Genomic DNA, 18,188 nt, shown 5'->3' with positions numbered 1-18,188 from the left:
ACCTCATGCAAACTCCACAAAGAAAAGCCCCAAACCTAGAACTCTTTTGCTGTGTGGCAACAGTGCTGACCACTGGACCACTGTACCGCCCTCTCTTTCCTGTCTCGTTGCTGATAATAATAAATAATGTATGGTTTTCAGTGAGTAGCCCTGTGATTAACTATCAGTTAAGATTAACTTTGAATATATAGTATAATCTCTCTATATCTGCAAACTATGATCATTAAACTTGTATTTTTTATCAAACTAGAGGGAGGGCATGACCTCTGAAAACTCTCACTTTCTGAATCACTTCCAGAGCTCAGAACATTTTCAGGCAGGCCATGCGTTCCCGAGTCATCCTCTTCCACGTGGTCCCTGCAGCCATGAAGAGGCAGTATGAGCTGCTGTCAGCCCAGAATGAGCTCAACCCATACCAGTCCACCAGAGTCCACTTTAGCCAAGACTGTCAGGAGCCAGGGGAAAGATGCAGTCTGGTGGGGGCATCAGCATCCAGATCTGGACTACAACTAGTGGAAAAGTATGTATGTGCTTTGGGCACCACACACACACACACGCACACACACGCACACACACACGCACACGCACGCATGCACGCACACACACACACACACACACACACACACACACACACGATTTCCATTAAAACCAACTGCCTAATGTGTAAATCTGTCTCACAAGTCCTCTGAAAGTGTCACCTGTTTACCTGACACCAAAACCTTAGCAGCAGATGCTTTAAGTCCTGTAAGTTGTGAGGTGGGATCTTCATGGACCTAAATTATTTTTCTAGCACATCCCATATCTTCCTAAGGTAAACAACACGCCATCCATCCATCATCTAGACCCCCTTATTCCTTAACCAGGGTCCCAGGGATCTGCTGGAGCCTATCCCAGCTCTCTTTGGGTGAAAGGCAGGGGTCCACCCTGGACAGGTCACCACCACAATGCTTTCCTACTGCTGGTTAATTAAAAATACAGGAACAGGGAAGAAACTAATCTACTGCTTTCCTTCAGTAGTTATAAAGAAATCTTTGTCTTTCTGCTGTAGTCACCAGGGACCCCAGGCCAGAAGCACCCCAGAGCCAAACCATCAATATACCATGTTACCTCATACCTTGGTCTCCAGGACCTCAGCAGCCCCTTCCACATCGCTGCAACGCAGGATAAGCACCAACCCATCTTCCAGCTCCTACATAAAGAACAGAAGCCGCAGATTCAACATCCAACTGAAGAAAGGTCAGAACCAGCAGTCAGATTAATTCTTGGTTGTGAAACTGAACATCTTTCAGCGTTTTCATTTCATTTATCTGCAGCATTGAGACTCAGCATCACTGTTTCCTGCTAAGGTTGGTTTGTTTGCAGACAGGCCTTTGATTTTGGAAAAGTTGTACTGTGCAACCATCGTGGTGCAGTTACTGCCTGGCACCATGTTCATCACTCCAATTTCTTTACACAGATTACCAAGCAGTTAGCTGAGAGATGAAGCAGTGCTGGGGTCTTGTACATACCCTCTTCCTGTTTTGCTCTTTCTCTTCTGAACTGTATATATTTAGTTGAATTCTGGCACTGAGGCCATAGCAGAGAGTTTAGGGAATAGTGTGTCAAAGTGAGGGCAGCAGCACAGGCTAAATGCAGCACAGTCTGGGGAAATGCAGTGACAATCTGCACTAACACATTTGGCAAAGGTCCCTGAGCACTGCCAGTCGAGTTTCTAAATTCTTATGTAGAGAGTGCAAGTTATGTTTATTTGTTTATGAAGTGATAAGGTTCCTCTCCTCTGTCTGCAAAAGTGTCTCTCATTTGAGTGAAACCAAGCCAGGGAGATGTTGGTGGAGCTCCAAGCAAGAGCCTGATGCCAGTAGTCTGGTTTATTCTCACTATCCACATTGCTCTTCTAATACGACACCATTCATGATTCTCAGAAATATCTTCTTGCCCAGATGACACAAGGGATTTCTGACTTGCTCACAATTTAAACAGGGCTTCCCGAAGTGGATGTGCCTTACATTGCATTACACCGAGGAACTTCAAGAGACTCATAAACCTTAAATGGAGAAGAATTATTGGCCAAATGGTGTTGAATGGGAAACTGAACTGAGTTGAGGGAAATGATTTGAAACATCCATTTGATTAGCATCAGGCTTCATCAGTACGAATGGACTTTTAGACAGGCTTCAGTGACTTTGTTGTTGACAGATTCTAATTGAAAGTGGTTCTGAGCTCCAAGTGGCAAGGGCAGATCTTGCCTGGCAAATTAACATGAGTGCCTTAATCAAATAGTGGAGTCGCAAAGTACATAGACACACTATTAAGTCATTCTACTGTGGCTTGGTCTCTCCTCATGTTTGCTTAATGCATTCTGGATTCCAACTAATCTGGTAATGTATACAACCACTTTTATCTTCTATTACCCAAAATAAAGACATTGGTTAGAGCAGGCCTATTACAGATACATTCCCCTAATTGCCTGACTGCAGTTAACTGGATCTTACTAAGGGCAGAAGTTTGACTCTGTGCAGGGCTTTGGAGAGTAAAAAGGCTGGGAAGGGAAGAAAGACCTTGACAAAGAGGAGTTAAAAGGGACTAAAGGAAATGCAGTTTATCTCCGTATGGATCTGTATGTTCACACACTAATGATGAACAAAGCCTTATCTAGAAATCTGTGGACTCCTAAATCTCTTATTTTATTACACTTTCTCAATAGTTTAATTGACAGTGCAGTAAGTGATGTATCAAAAGTTTGAAACTGCAAATTTAACATTAAACTTTAACAAGAGAAGTTATTTCTGATTCGTGCTACATGGGTGGAGGGATCATAGCACGTCATTATCCTCCAGAACTCAACTTTTTGACTTCAAATGCAGCCTCCTCATCACCTTTCTGAAAGCCTGTTTGTGCGCAGAAGCCATGAGATAGTTGCCATCCATGCTTCTTTTTCTGTCTTGTTCAACACCATCATTGTCAGCAAGACAACAGACAGTTCGACAGACTGCCAGAGACATATTGGGGAAAGTAGGTCATGATGAACCATCAGAGGTGCTGACAGCTCTGTGAAATGAGCAGCTACTTTCACATGAATACTAATCACTGTTGTTTCTATCAGAAAAGCCTCAACGGAAACCACATAACACACCTTTCCCACTCGGCTAGACACGCAGATGGCTCGGTTATGCATGGTGAAATCTCTCTGAAAGCTGCTCTTAATGATTCATCTAATAGTGTTATGTAGCAGGGCTGTTTAATTTTTAAAGATTCTGACAAAAATAACCCAATAAACATTGTTTTTTGTTTAGCCCATTCTCTAGATGACGTCTGAAACAATTTCTTACTGTTATTTGACAAATCTGGGTCTGGTCAGCAGAAAAGGTCAGCCCTGCAGTCATCTTATTCATCCAGTATTCACCAGTATTTGCTTACTTCTTCCAGATCTGCAATTCATATCTATTTCTAAATAGAATCAAAGCAAATGGCTTTGCAGAACTGACACGTGAATCGTTTCTCAGATTCAGCTGTTGAATTTAGTCTTAACACTTAACACACTTCAAAGACACGTAGCTTTTACTCAAGGACACATTAGAAAGAAACAACTTTGAATGAGAACACGTAAGTATAATTGCTTCCCACATCATACAATTTCCAAACTGTTAAGGACTCTGTTGACACTGACACGATTTGAACAAGACCTCATGGTGCACGGTACATTGAGGATTTAGAAAATACTTCTGCTATTTGAATATGAGGGTATTGGACAATGTTTTGATGTGTTCTGAAGTTCTTTATCCTTATTGCTCTTTAACATGATCATAATTCATGAGATTGCCTTTACAGTCCACATACACTTATTATAAGCACTCAGGTTTGGCTTAAAGTATTGACACTCTTAGTGCATAGTTACAGTGGGTACAGAAAGTATTCAGACCCCTTTCAATTTTTCACTCTTTGTGTCATTGCAGCCATTTGCCAAAATCAAAAAAGTTCATTTTATTTCTCATTAATGTACACTCAGCACCCCATCTTGACAGAAAAAAACAGAAATGTAGAAATTTTTGCAAATTTATTAAAAAAGAAAAACTGAAATATCACATGGTCATAAGTATTCAGACCCTGTGCTCAGTATTGAGTAGACGCCCCCTTTTGAGCTAGTACAGACATGAGTCTTCTTGGGAATGATGCAACAAGTTTTTCACACCTGGATTTGGGGATCCTCTGCCATTCTTCCTTGCAGATCCTCTCCAGTTCTGTCAGGTTGGATGGTGAACATTGGTGGACAGCCATTTTCAGGTCTCTCCAGAGACGCTCAATTGGGTTTAGGTCAGGGCTCTGGCTGGGCCAGTCAAGAACGGTCACAGAGTTGTTCCGAAGCCACTCCTTTGTTATTTTAGCTGTGTGCTTAGGGTCATTGTCCTGTTGAAAGGTGAACCTTCGGCCCAGTCTGAGGTCCTGAGCACTCTGGAAGAGGTTTTCTTCTAGGATATCTCTGTACTTGGCCGCATTCATATTTCCTTCAATTGCAACCAGTCGTCCTGTCCCTGCAGCAGAAAAACACCCCCACAACATGATGCTCCCACCACCATGTTTCACTGTAGGGATTGTATTGGACAGGTGATGAGCAGTGCCTGGTTTTCTCCACACATACCGCTTAGAATTAACGCCAAAAAGTTCAATCTTGGTCTCATCAGACCAGAGAATCTTATTTCTCATAGTCTGGGAGTCCTTCATGTGTCTTTTGGCAAACTCTATGCGGGCTTTCATGTGTCTTGCACTGAGGAGAGGCTTCCGTCGGGCCACTCTGCCATAAAGCCCCGACTGGTGGAGGGCTGCAGTGATAGTTGACTTTGTGGAACTTTCTCCCATCTCCCTACTGCATCTCTGGAGCTCAGCCACAGTGATCTTTGGGTTCTTCTTTACCTCTCTCACCAAGGGTCTTCTCCCACGATTGCTCAGTTTGGCTGGACGGCCAGGTCTAGGAAGAGTTCTGGTCGTCCCAAACTTTTTCCATTTGAGGATTATGGAGGCCACTGTGCTCTTAGGAACCTTGAGTGCTGCAGAAATTCTTTTGTAACCTTGGCCAGATCTGAGCCTTGCCACAATTCTGTCTCTGAGCTCCTTGGGCAGTTCCTTCGACCTCATGATTCTCATTTGCTCTGACATGCACTGTGAGCTGTAAGGTCTTATATAGACAGGTGTGTGCCTTTCCTAATCAAGTCCAATCAGTTTAATTAAACACAGCTGGACTCCAATGAAGGAGCAGAACCATCTCAAGGAGGATCAGAAGAAATGGACAGCATGTGAGTTAAATATGAGTGTCACTGCAAAGGGTCTGAATACTTATGACCATGTGATATTTCAGTTTTTCTTTTTTAATAAATTTGCAAAAATTTCTACATTTCTGTTTTTTTCTGTCAAGATGGGGTGCTGAGTGTACATTAATGAGAAATAAAATGAACTTTTTTGATTTTGGCAAATGGCTGCAATGACACAAAGAGTGAAAAATTGAAAGGGGTCTGAATACTTTCCGTACCCACTGTATATGATTTCATGTTTCTTTCCTAAAAAGCCTTAGGATACATTTATATCTCAGGTCTTAATGCTCAATTCCAATTTTCTTCTCTGTTCCGATCTTTCTGTGTTGATATGACATGTATCTGACTCCATGTTTGGATTTTTGAAGGTCTAGGCCCCCCCTCCTTGTTGTGTGATCCAAAAAAGGTTTGTCAGGCCTGCAAATCTGGTAGAGTTCTAGGCAGCACAGGGGCTCCACAGGGAACTGTTTTGGCTCCAGTCCTGTTCACCTCAGACTTAACGTACAGTTCTGAGTGTTGCCACATTCAGAAGTCCTCTGATGATACTGCGATTGTTGCACGTATCAGATAATGGAAAGGAAGAGGAGTAGAGGGGCCAGGAATACTGCAGTGGTCTGCCGGAGCAGTGTATCACAGCAGCAGACTAGATAAACTGATAAACAAAGCCAGCTCTGTTCTGGGCTGATCTCCAGACTCGGTGGAGGACGTTGGGGATCATGAACAACACCTCCCACCCTGAGTGCTCTGAGCAGCACTTTCAGCTACAGGCTGCTAAACCTGTGATGTGTGTGAAGGAGCTACTGCAGGAGCTTTGTCCCTGCTGCCTTCAGACTCCACAGCTGTCAATACATTGGTCAGTGTTTGAGTCTGTAATCATGTTTATACAAGCTAGCAAAACGCTGATCTCTGAGGTTATGTAGCAAACCTTCGACCTCTTTGTGACGGGAAGGGAAATATAAGGATTGATAGTAAAATATATTACATTTTTTAATATCTTCTATATATTCAGCTATATTAATGAATTGTGTTATTGTTTCCTAGGCCCAGAGGGTCTTGGGTTCAGCATTACATCCAGAGATGTCCCCATTGGCGGCACCGTTCCCATTTATGTGAAAAACATCCTTCCTCGAGGGGCTGCCATCAAAGATGGCCGACTAAAAGCTGGAGACCGGCTGCTGGAGGTGGGACGGTGCTTTATTTACAATCTCTGACCATTAGTGTTCGTGAGTGTGTCCCAGGAGATTGTTTGCAATTTCAGGGACTAATTGCTTTTTGTTACTAACATGGTTTTGTTCAGAACCTCCAGTCTTACCGAGCCACTTCAGTGAAATGGGGAAAAACATACGTGTAAATGTTCTACAGTGAGCATTGATGTTAACTTTCATTAAAGTTGGAAACCTTTTTAGTTTCGTCCCTGAGAGTGTGTGGATCTTTGTGCACAATTATTTTTCATTTATTTTAGCTTGTACTTACTATTGGTGTTTTTGGACTCAAAGTTCCTAGAGTCTGTTCCATGTTTTCTGGACTTTACTCAAAACTGTCAGTCCCGATCCAGTCCTCCAGGTGTCTTCTGATTTTCAATCTAACTTTGTCTTGCACACCTGCCTATCATTTTCTTGTTATCCAGTCCTGACTCCCACACACACCACCTATGGGCACTACGCACTAGAGTGATTTATTTCTTTCTTTGAAGAGCTGATTGTTTGATGTGTTCTCCCTAGATGTGTTCTCTGGACTCTGTCTCTTGTCTAGTCCCCTAGAATTATTGTTTTGTCTGGATTGTTTGCATACCTGTGACCCCTGCTTGACCTCTCACTCAACCTCTTATTCTGTCTGCTCAGTTTATGTTTGCCTGGACACACGTAAGCCTTTGTCTTTTCCCTGTGTTTTCTAATACACTGTCAAGCTTTAACCTGCTGCCCTGCCTGTCTGTATTTGCATGCTCCTTCCTCTGTTGCTGTTTATTTCCTAGAAACGTGACAGTGTGGATAGGGCATGTTTGTGTTTATGTGAATCTATGTGTGTGTGTGTGTGTGTGTGTGTGTGTGTGTGTGTGTGTGTGTGTGTGTGTGTGTGTGTGTGTGTGTGTGTGTGTGTGTGTGCGCGCAGGTTACTGGCATGGATCTTAATGGTAAGACCCAGGAAGAGGTGGTCTCGCTGCTACGTGCCACACCCATGGGTGGGACTGTGGATCTGCTGGTCATTCGCCAGGAGGACTCTCTGCTGCCTCGAGAAGTGGTCAGTTCATTTTACAGCCATAAGTTGGCACCACTATGAAACCAGTATACCACTTTAACAGTATATCACAGCACGCTGGGGGGGCACTGGGACATTTATACCCATAGTGTGTGTCGTGTGGTGTATGAATTATATTAAAAATAATAAAAACATAGGGTCTAGTTAGATTTGAACTGCTCCTTCAATCCATTACCTCCTGTCTTTCTGTTAATTCCTCCATATATTCTGAAACATTCTTGACCCTTTATACAAACAGTGTGCACAGACAGCCACAGTTTTTAATATGTACTACGTGTGTCTTCATGCAGACGCTCACTCACATAATCACTTCCCTTATTCCTGCATTACCTGTTGCAACTAAATGCATAACCCAACACTTCAGAGCCTAAATCTGTTTCTATAATTAGCCTATAAAACCCTTAAAACTAAGTCTTTGTCTGAGTCGTTGTTTGGATCGACCTACATGTTCTCATAATGACCAAATACCAATATACACTTAGGTCGTTCAACCAAAGGAAGACAAAAGGTTTACATTATACACATTCCCCCCAAAATGATGTGTATGAGTGGACATATTCACATACTTTCCCAAACACTCTCATTCAGACGCATCCTACATGCAGGGTGACTTTGGCTGTCGCACAACAGATGGTGAGGCTACTGCCCTCGTCTAGCCTGTGCTCGGTGGCTCTGACAGCAGGCTCAGGTGATACTAGACCTTGGCAGACCGGAGGCCCCTGATGCCAACCTCACTCCTACTCATAATACCTGAGTAGCCTGGCAGCTGTGCTGTTAACCCTGCCATAAGAAGTGTTCAACCTGTAGAGGAATGGCCCTCTGAGTCACATTTCACTTCGCTAATGTGCAAAACCCTTTAACTATACACCATAAAAGATACTAATTTGATGGAAAATAACTAACATTGTACTGTAGTTTTACAGGTTTTTTTATATTGTATGCAGAAATCTGTGAAATTATGGGTATTATCTGTAAATTAACAATCAAAACTCTCATTTATGTGAAAAGAAAAATCAAAAAGACAAAACAATAACACACCAAACAAAAACAAAGTGGTAAATTAAAGTGAAACACCTTACTGCAAATTAAATTGAAAAAACAATTCATTCAAAGGTCAGTGTTCATAATAATAAACAAAGAAAACCAATGCAAACCATGAAGGTTAGTACTGACTTCTGACCCGCACCCCCCCGCACACTGAACCCTGTCACTATGACCAGTCCTGCATGTTGTTGGAATATACACAAACGACTGTGTTTCCTGACATGTTTAAAAGGTACAAATAATTGTTTTGATATCTAAGTATCGATTTTAGCTTCATGGTACATCAACACACAAATCAGGATGTTTGACTTTGATTTGACTTTTTTTGTTTGGCAGCCACTCATTTGTCCATTTAAAGTGGTTTCTGGTTCTAGTTCTCGTAATTGGCCAGTGCACATCTCAATGATAATGCAGTGACATTTTTAATTGTAGTATGACTGACATACCAGAGAACCGCAGGCATCTGTCAAAGTTTTCCTTCACACAAATACAGGCGTGAACACACACTGGCAAAACCCTGTTTTTGTTTTTTGTCTGGTTGACATTTGCCTGCTGATGTTTAATGTCAGAGCCAGAAATCCCTCCACATCTCCCTTTGTGTAGATATTTTTTTTTATGCCATCATGCTGCACACAACCCCAGAGGAATTAATTTACGCTCCCAGTATGTTAACATTGTGTCTTTAATGACCATGGCAGGGGTGTACTTTGACATGTTTTCAGTAGCAGCAGCTTTCAATAATAAAGATGTACTCACTTGGAAGAGAAAAGGTTAAAAGGCAATAGAGCAGCAGTTTTCTTTTGTCTTTTTTCTATGTACTGTTCCAAGGAGATGAGTCCACTGACAGCAGACATTTGATTAGACATTTGGTTCTACAGAGTAAATCCTGTGACCTTCAGGTTATCAGACATGCTCATTCACAGGAAAGATGAGCAGAGACATATAGATGGAGTTCTGTCTAAAAGTTAAGCTTGAATCCCAAATGCATTATGGACTTCTGGGTAATACTCATGCAAAGAGAACAATATTATGCTGTGTTGATCCTTTTCTTCATAGCTGTAGGACTTTGCATTAGTGATTGCAAGGCAGAAAGAGACCGAGGCCTGAATGAGCTCTTTATAGAGACTGTTCAGATGGTCATCTTGCCTTTTGAGTGTAAACCCTGACTTAGTGTTGCTCTTTGGTATGTTTTGTGTCCCCCAAATGTCCAGGAATGTGGGATATGGAGCTGGACCTTGTTGATTAAATTGCATTTATTGAGGGAGTCCAGGTTGTGCTGAGAATATTTCATTTTTGGGAGTATGATAACTGGCCCAATGCCATTTGTGCTGTCCCTCGTCCTACGCATACTCTGTCATAAATATGTTTACATTAAATCACTCCATATAAATCCTGGCACACAGTATGAGCTTGAGCAGTCACATATGCTCAGTTGCTATATACTGAACCCTACATCATTCCCAGACCCCACGTGGATGTTATTATTTATTTATTTATTTTCCTACAGAAAGTCCTGCAGTAGTTCCAGTAAGACTACAGACTGTAGAGAACTAATGGGCTTGTAAAGCATCTATTATAACACTGAGGATCACATAAGACCAATTAAACAGTACATTAAAATCCCCTATTTCTGATCATATCACACTTGTCACTGATCCATTAGTAGCAATATCTGCCAAGCACTGAGAATCTTAATTGCACAATTATTTTCAGCCTGTGATTGATCTGACAGCCAAATTTATGGCTGTACTGATGCAGGGAATGTGGTAGATGTATGCATGACAGTATTGCTGACAATTATAGCAGACTAATGGCTTGCTTCATGAGTGCCATCCCCAGTGGACTGGTTAAAAATTCACCCCAACTTGTTTTTACCACTAGACGGTAATTGAGACATTCAGAAGTACTCGATTTCAGCAGAGTTTATGTGAAATAATACTATTTATGTTCATTTCTGGAATGGTTATATTACAAATAAAATCACTCGGTTCCCTAAACAGAACCAGATATCAAAACCAGCTCTTCATTGTTTTTTTTCTTTTCAACTTAATCACTGTCAGCGTTGCATTGCTTTGCACAATTATTCAGAGCAGATGATATCTCTGCACCTCCTTGTTCTTCATCATTCCTCTAACAGTGTTACACAGCTGGCTTTATGTTGTGATGGCTGCAATGAAGTTACCATTTATGATGTGCCCATATTAAAATTTAAAGACAAGCACAGATTTATGGAGCCATGTTGATTTACTTGCTGCTGAGATCTGTTTACCACAACAATAAACAGAGAAAAGAATTGATACAAGGCAAACTAAAGTCAACCCTGTCTTTTCAGGCAACTGAATCATACACAGATCTGTTGAGTCAGATGGATTTATGGATGCAAACACCTACTGTTTTAGGGTAAAAAATACATATATACTACTTCATACTACATAGAAACTTCCATTTTTTCTGAGTCATGTTGCTACTAGCTTTTAGCAGAGTTGAGCTAGGATGAGATAGTAAATTAACACTGTATGAAAAAGTATAAGAAAGGAGATCAGATGGCTTACATCTTCTCTTACTCCTCTTACTTGCAAACACAAAGCAGAATCATTATCCTTTTCAGTGCTTGAACAGTGCAGATAAACCTTTTGGGGTATTACACTGAAGTGGTGATAAACCATGCTGTCTAAAGCTTTGCAGTATCTATAGCCATGCCAAAAAAAAAGTCCTTGGTGTTAATATAATTAGATGTCTCTTAGAGCAATGCTCTTTTCCCTCACTGTAAGGATGATGTAACGTGTTGCAACTTTTTGGTAATAAAGTGCTAAAGACAGGATTTTTCGTTCCTGTCTTTTAAGGAGTTTATTTATATATACGCAGGTGAATGAGCCAGACGTTTAATCTTAGTAAAACCTGGCAAACGACTCAAGGTTATGAGTAATTTCTTACTGGTGGAGCTGATAATTTAGGTGTTGTAACCTCTTTGCCAAAATACCCACCTCTTCAATAATGAATCCCCAGACTATAATTTAACAACAGACCCTGCTAAATATAACTGGGTGTAATCTGCAAATTGTTCCACTATTACAAATGTCTAGAAGGAGCTGACTCCTCCATGGTAAATTTCTTCTGATAGGCTAATACAGGAACTAAGGTAGAGTCGAATTACAGGAAACGCTCTTAATTAATCTGGAGTGAGTTCTGCAGAGTTGCGGTTCTGCCACAGAGCTCTTCAGAACAGTGTGGCAGCAGCAGGTGCAACTAAAAAGGCACCACTTTCTCTTTTATTGCATAAAGGCGTCATGATCTCATAGGTGCAGGGTTGAAACCATGACGTCGTACTGTGGGGATACATCATCTGAACTGTTCAGTCAACCCTTTATAAAATAACTTTCCTATTATTCTTTCCTATTATTCTATATGTAAAGAAAAAAACTCAGATCATTCTGTTTCTGTTCTTTTATTTACTCTTTCCTCATATTGCACATACACCTTATTTTATAACAAATCTCTAGAACGCTGCATTATGAATTTAGCTTCTACAGAAAGGTTTGTGATCAATGTACAACATTCATAACATGCTCTGTTCTAATTAAAGCTAACACTGTCAATGGCAGCCTAGTTATTGATTTCTGAGCTCGTCTTGTCAATGCCACCTGTTTTTGTTTAGCACTTTTCTGCAGCTGTTCCTGTAATTATGCTTTCTGTCAGTACCGAGAATGGGAGGATGCACAGCAGCATTGTGCTATGCCATAAACAGGGTAGTTAAAGGCCACTTATGGCGACACAGTTACTTTCCCAAAGGGGATGCAGCATCTGTTTTCAGAACACATAATGATGTGTGCGTGAACCTTTGGATGTAGAAAAGCATTTTTTTTTTTTATCCACCATTAGCTAAAAATGAGAGGCATCTATACTTTGGTTCCACTGAGTGCCTTTGAGAACATTCACAGTTTCCAAATAAACATAGAAAGTCACCTTTTATTTATGTTCTCCGTGATTAGATGTACCTGCTGCCCAAATTACCTAATGAAACATCTAGTGTCAGCTGCTGTATAAGTAACTCTGGTTACTCAGCGTGAGATCAGTGCTTATCAGTGATAAACCAGAATCCATAATGCATTTGCAGTGATAGATCAGGTTTTAGGTGCCCTCATATAGGAACAGACTTTGTTCTGCCAATGAACCAAATGAGATTTTCATTTTAACCAAAGCAGACTGCCCTTTGTCAGCGGTTCTGTTCACTATTTTTATGGACAGAATTTCTAGGCGCAGTCGGGCTGGAGGAAGTCCAGTTTGGGAACCACAGGATTGCATCTCTGCTTTTTGCAGATGATGTTGTCCTGCTGGCCTCATTGAGCCAGGACCTTCAGCATGTGCTGGGGCGGTTTGCAGCCAAGTGCGAAGCGGCTGGGATGAGAATCAGCACCTCCAAGTCCGAGGCCATGGTTCTCAACTGGAAAAAGGTGTCTTGCATTCTCCGGGTTGGAGGAGAGATCTTGCCTCAAGTGGAGGAGTTCAAGTATCTCAGGGTCTTGTTCACAAGTGAGGGAAGAACAGAACGGGAGATTGACAGCCGAAATGAGTTTCCTCTGCAGGGTGGCCGGGCGCTCCTTTAGAGGTAGGGTGAGGAGCTCGTTCACCCAGGAGGAGCTCAGTTGAGGTGGCTCGGGCATCTGGAACATTGCCTCCCTGGGGCAATGTTCTGGGCACTCACCACTGGGAGGAGACCTCGGGGAAGACCCAGGACACACTGGAGGGACTATGTCTCTCGGGTGTCTTGGGAGCACCTCGGTGTCCCCCTGGAAGAGCTGGAGGAAGTGTCAGGGGAAAAGGAAGTCTGGGCATCCTTGCTTAGACCACTGCCCCCTCAACCCGGTCCTGGATAAGCAAAATGGATGGATGGATGGATCCTTGTCAGTGCTAAGTCAAAATCTGCTGAAAAATAGCTACACTGCCACACAAAATGAGTGCACTTCCTGTGCTTCAGTGTTGTGTAACACACCTTTTACCTAGAAATCCCCCAGTGAACATCAAAAAGCCTGCATTTGTTTTTTAGGCTTAGAGTTATTAAATATTCATCTCCTTTGTCAGAAAATGTTGCATGAGGAAACAGCCAAAATAAATCTGTGTTACAATAATTATCACACGTGCACCACTTTTGCAATTACATCCATGACTGATTTCTTTTAGCCCTTTTAAAATTCATTTCCAGTGACCTTTATGTCACGAAATTGGGCCAAGTGTGGAGAGAAGTTTCCAGCAGTGTTAATTGTTTTAGGCAGTGATGTGCAGCAAACTCAGAGTTATGTGTGAATAGAAGTAATTGTGATTCATTTGTCTCCTCTATTTCTCTTGCATTTCTTTCTTGTATCTGACTCTAGCTTTTTCTGTTCCTCTCTTCCTCTGACACTGAATTGCACATATCCAGGACATTCTTCATCATTAGCAAGTGAAATGATAGTCAATGTAGAAACAATACAAAACCCTATTAAGCAGGGAGGAGTCTGCTAGAATGATAAGCACCGTCTCCCTCCTCTCTCTGGCAGTTATTAATTCTGAATTTAAGTTGATATAAAACAAATTTTGCATTTTCAAGATGATTGAAAATGTTCTGTGTCTTTACATCTGTTTATTTATTGTCTGAACTTCTACGCTCTCTGTCGCATGTGCATAAATGGGGCTGAACTACCTGTTCAGAGGTAGTTAATTCAGCACAGTGCAATAAGGCCTGTCAGGCAGCCTGACGAATGCACTCTTAGCTCACAGCGCTCGTTCTTCTTCGCTCTGACATAAACGTTACCCCGCTCTCTCATTCTCTCTCTTGTCCCCCAATTCCAAGAACACAACTCTGAGTGGTTGGTTGTTCCGTCATTACCTGGAATCACACAGGGTCCATCCAATTAAATATTATCCTCAACTGCTGGGCTAACAGCCTTTCAATGCAAATGAACTCATGGCCACCATTTACTTATTTTATTTTGCAATAACACTGGAGCAAACCCAAATTTGAGATTAATTAGCTGAGCGAGTGGATTGGTTTAACACTTTAATCTCAAGGGTTCTTGAAAGTCGATTTCTCTGCTGGTTCTGCTTGCTCCAACATCTTCATTAAAGATAAAGACTTTCCCTGCAAATGACACATAAGACCAAGCAACTACGAGTGTTAGTTTATTCTGCTTTTCTTGACACTTGCATTGAAACCAAATTATCACAGTCCCTTATCTGTTTCATTCAGCTGTCTTAGAGAATGCAGGAGGCCATCTACTAATGAGAGCCCGTGATATTGAAATGCACCGCTGATACCATTATCTTATATATCCTTCTGTTTGGGTGCAAGCAATAAGAAAAATACATAAATTCTTCTTCTTTCATTATTATTTGAAGATGGGCTTTGTTAGACACTAGAGGTAATTGTCTGGAATGGTTGATGGACTAATTTGCAGATTAACTGGTCACACTGGGTGTTAAGACACTCAAATGTATTCTCTCACTTATCTGGCATCTTAAATGAGGATCTGCAGTAGGAGCCCTGCAGCTACACACTACTCAGGTGATTCAACAAAAGGCCGATGCATCACAGGAGGACAAAGCTTTACGTTCGTAATGTATCACAAATGATTTCTCAAAGAGGTGCTGTTCAAAGGACGGCCATGTTGTTTGAGTGCCAATTGCTACCTGCTGTTCTCAAAATTCTCCATCCACTGTTCCTAGACAGAGCTCATGACAGTGGGAAGGAATTACAGTAGCAGTCTGACTAGACAGTAAGGCCCCTTGTCAGTGACAGCCCTGAGACATATAAGATCCTTGCTGTTCATTTGCTTTCATGTACTGCTCCCTGTACCTCCCCTCTCTTTATCTTCTCTCTTGCCTGTCTTTTTTTTTTGTTCTCCTTGGTTTTTTGTCTTTTCAGTGCCAAAAAGTCATAATTAGGTTCAGCAACAGCTTTCCAATTTTGATTAGTAGGTTCATTCAAAAGTCTCAGAGCTGTGTGCAACTTTTCTTCTTTTTTTAAAGCATAACCAGAGCCACGCAAAAAAATCAGTTTTAGTTTATATCTTTTATTTATTCAAGACCGAGACAAACCAAAATAGGTTCAAAAGTGACATCTCTCTTTTTTTTCAATACCCACAGCTGTCAGAGGAAGATCACACGGTGTTAACTCCTGACGGGACACAAGAGTTCATGACCTTTGAGATACCTCTGAATGACTCGGGTTCAGCAGGACTGGGAGTCAGTGTGAAGGGTAATCGGTCCAAGGAGAATCACACCGACTTAGGCATCTTTGTAAAATCCATTATCAATGGAGGTGCTGCTAGCAAGGCAAGTAACTGCTCCACCCACTTGATGTTTGATTTTATTCATCTTTGTTGCAAACACATTGACTTATAGTAGGTTCATCCAAAAGATTCAAAAGACAAAAGAAAGTGGACCACTATGCTGTATCGCTGCTGCCGCACTGCAATAATGTAAAACCCCAATTCCAAAAAAAGTTGGGATGCTGTGTAACATCTATGTAATGACTGGAATTATTTTCAAATCTGATTTAATCCATATTTTATTCACAATAGAACATAGAAAACATATCAAACTGAGAAAATTGACAACCATGATGTGATTTGTTTTCCCCCCCTATAAAAACCTTAATAATAGAATTTCTCCTTGAAGTTCATTCATGTTCAAAACGTATGATGCCAGGAATCATGCATATTTTTATAAGCCAACTTTCTTTACACCGTGATGTGTCTACAGGATGGACGCCTACGTGTTAACGACCAACTTATTGCAGTCAATGGAGAGTCGTTGCTTGGGATGACCAACCAGGATGCCATGGAAACATTGCGCAAATCCATGTCTGTAGAGGGCAACAAGAGAGGAATGATCCAGCTCATCGTGGCCCGACACGTGGCCAGAAGCAATGAGGTAGAGTCAGAGAGGAGGCACTCGAAACTGTTAGGGACTACTTTTCAACACAAGTAGGTCTGGTCTGTATGTGTATCAATCATGTACATGTGTACACTTTATATCTATATATATTACCTACATACTCTCAAACATCCATGCTTTCTCTGATGTTCATAATGTCTGTGAATAAGAATATTACATGTTGAATGAAAAGGGATATCTGTACTTCAGGATGAGTCCTCTGCCTTATCACTCTGCCCTAACGTGCCACTCATATGTTTTTGGAACCTTGAGATCTGTGCAAACGCACCAAAATGCAAATCTTCAAAAAGCCCCATTTCCTGTGTGAGATAGTCGATGCTGTCTCACTTTTCCCATTCTCTGTGTGATTTTCTTTGCCCGTGGTGGAGCTTGATTTGATATCTATGAAAATATGTCTGTGAAGATTCTCAGTCGTCCAGGGGAGGTTATCTAGAGGTTGAGTCATGGCAACTGGACTTTCAGTTTTAATGCTGAAACATTTTACCAGCCATCCAGGTGGCTTCATCAGTCTGAGAAAGGCTGGACTGGAACCTCCAAGTTATCTCACAGGTTGGTTTGACTCCACCCCTAGTCCCAAAGGCTCACTAGGTGAGCTAAGTAAAACAGGTGAGAGTCGTTAGACCCACACCCCTGAGGTGGTTTCACTCCACACCTGGCCTGAATAGGCTCGTTAGGTGAACAAATTAAATTGGAGGTTCCAGTCCAGCCTTTCTCAGACTGATGAATCCACTTGGATAGGTGGAGAAACGTTTCGGCCTTAAAACTGAAAGTCCAATTGCCATGACTCAACCTCTAGATATCTGCGAAGCACTTTCTGACTTAAGATTGACAGCCTGTGGAATAACACTGTAGGGACGGTAGCGTCATGGGGCAACGCTGGAGAAGACGGTAGGAAAAGCTTGTATCTCCATCTTGTAGCCTTAGGACCAGCTTAGGACCAGCTCGGCATTCACGGTGAGACCTCTTCAGCTCAGCTGGAATACTCCAGATTTGCTCTGTTGTAGTAAAAAGTCACCTCTCGTGTAGATTCTTCTCCCCACAGTAATACCCAAGAGTGATTTCCATTTTTCAATTGCTAAGGTTCAAATTCTGGAAATATAAATATGAATGTTAATATAAATATTCATATGAATTCATATAACACAATAGGTTAATTTATTATGCAACAAGAAGCTGAATCTAAATTATGCAAAATATTATGATGGAGTTTCACCAATAATTAGCAAAAAATGATAACGTGTTTCACCTGTTTGTTGTTTGACCTGTGGTTCTGTAATGAATAAGGGATCATAGTTTAAATTACTCTCCTATTTTCCAACCTCACCTTTAGGAAACATGATGTCAGATGATGGGCAAGCTGCAACACTGTTTGATTATTTATGAGAGGCAGCAGGTAGTACAGGAGAAAGATCAAAGCAGCAAAAACTGCATGAAGCGATGAGACGTAATGGTTTATTCAGTCTCTAAAGCTGTAATGAGGTAGGCTTGGCATGTCGCGGGCTCTTTTGTTGTTCATTCCAACAGCATTGCCCAGTCACTAAGACAATGTTTATGCAAAGAGACAAGTGGGAAGGAAGTGGCTCAACCTAACAAAAGAGGCTCAACTGAATGCAAGAAGGGCCTGATCAATAAGGACCTTGAGAGAGCTATCAA

General features: G+C 41.5%; 1 protein-coding gene across 6 annotated transcripts in view; it reads left to right on the top strand.

Annotated features, from left to right (window-relative positions):
- LOC113121628 (partitioning defective 3 homolog) overlaps nt 1–18,188 on the top strand; it is a 232,201-nt gene that overhangs the window by 107,126 nt on the left and 106,887 nt on the right. For all 6 annotated transcript variants that reach the window (XR_003294765.1, XM_026292297.1, XM_026292301.1 and 3 more), the window contains 6 exons: nt 299–520; nt 1,049–1,236; nt 6,345–6,484; nt 7,413–7,541; nt 15,723–15,911; nt 16,341–16,511. Coding sequence is in view for 5 of the 6 variants with exons in the window: in XM_026292297.1 (XP_026148082.1) it covers nt 299–520; nt 1,049–1,236; nt 6,345–6,484; nt 7,413–7,541; nt 15,723–15,911; nt 16,341–16,511 (1,039 nt within the window). In the remaining variant the exon portion in view is untranslated. The remainder of the gene's footprint in view (nt 1–298; nt 521–1,048; nt 1,237–6,344; nt 6,485–7,412; nt 7,542–15,722; nt 15,912–16,340; nt 16,512–18,188) is intronic.

This window comes from Mastacembelus armatus, chromosome 20 (genome assembly GCF_900324485.2).
Source record: "Mastacembelus armatus chromosome 20, fMasArm1.2, whole genome shotgun sequence".
Lineage (NCBI taxonomy): Eukaryota > Metazoa > Chordata > Actinopteri > Synbranchiformes > Mastacembelidae > Mastacembelus > Mastacembelus armatus.
The sequence above is the reverse complement of the archived record's forward strand: the minus strand, read 5'-3'. Positions and strand labels throughout refer to the sequence as shown.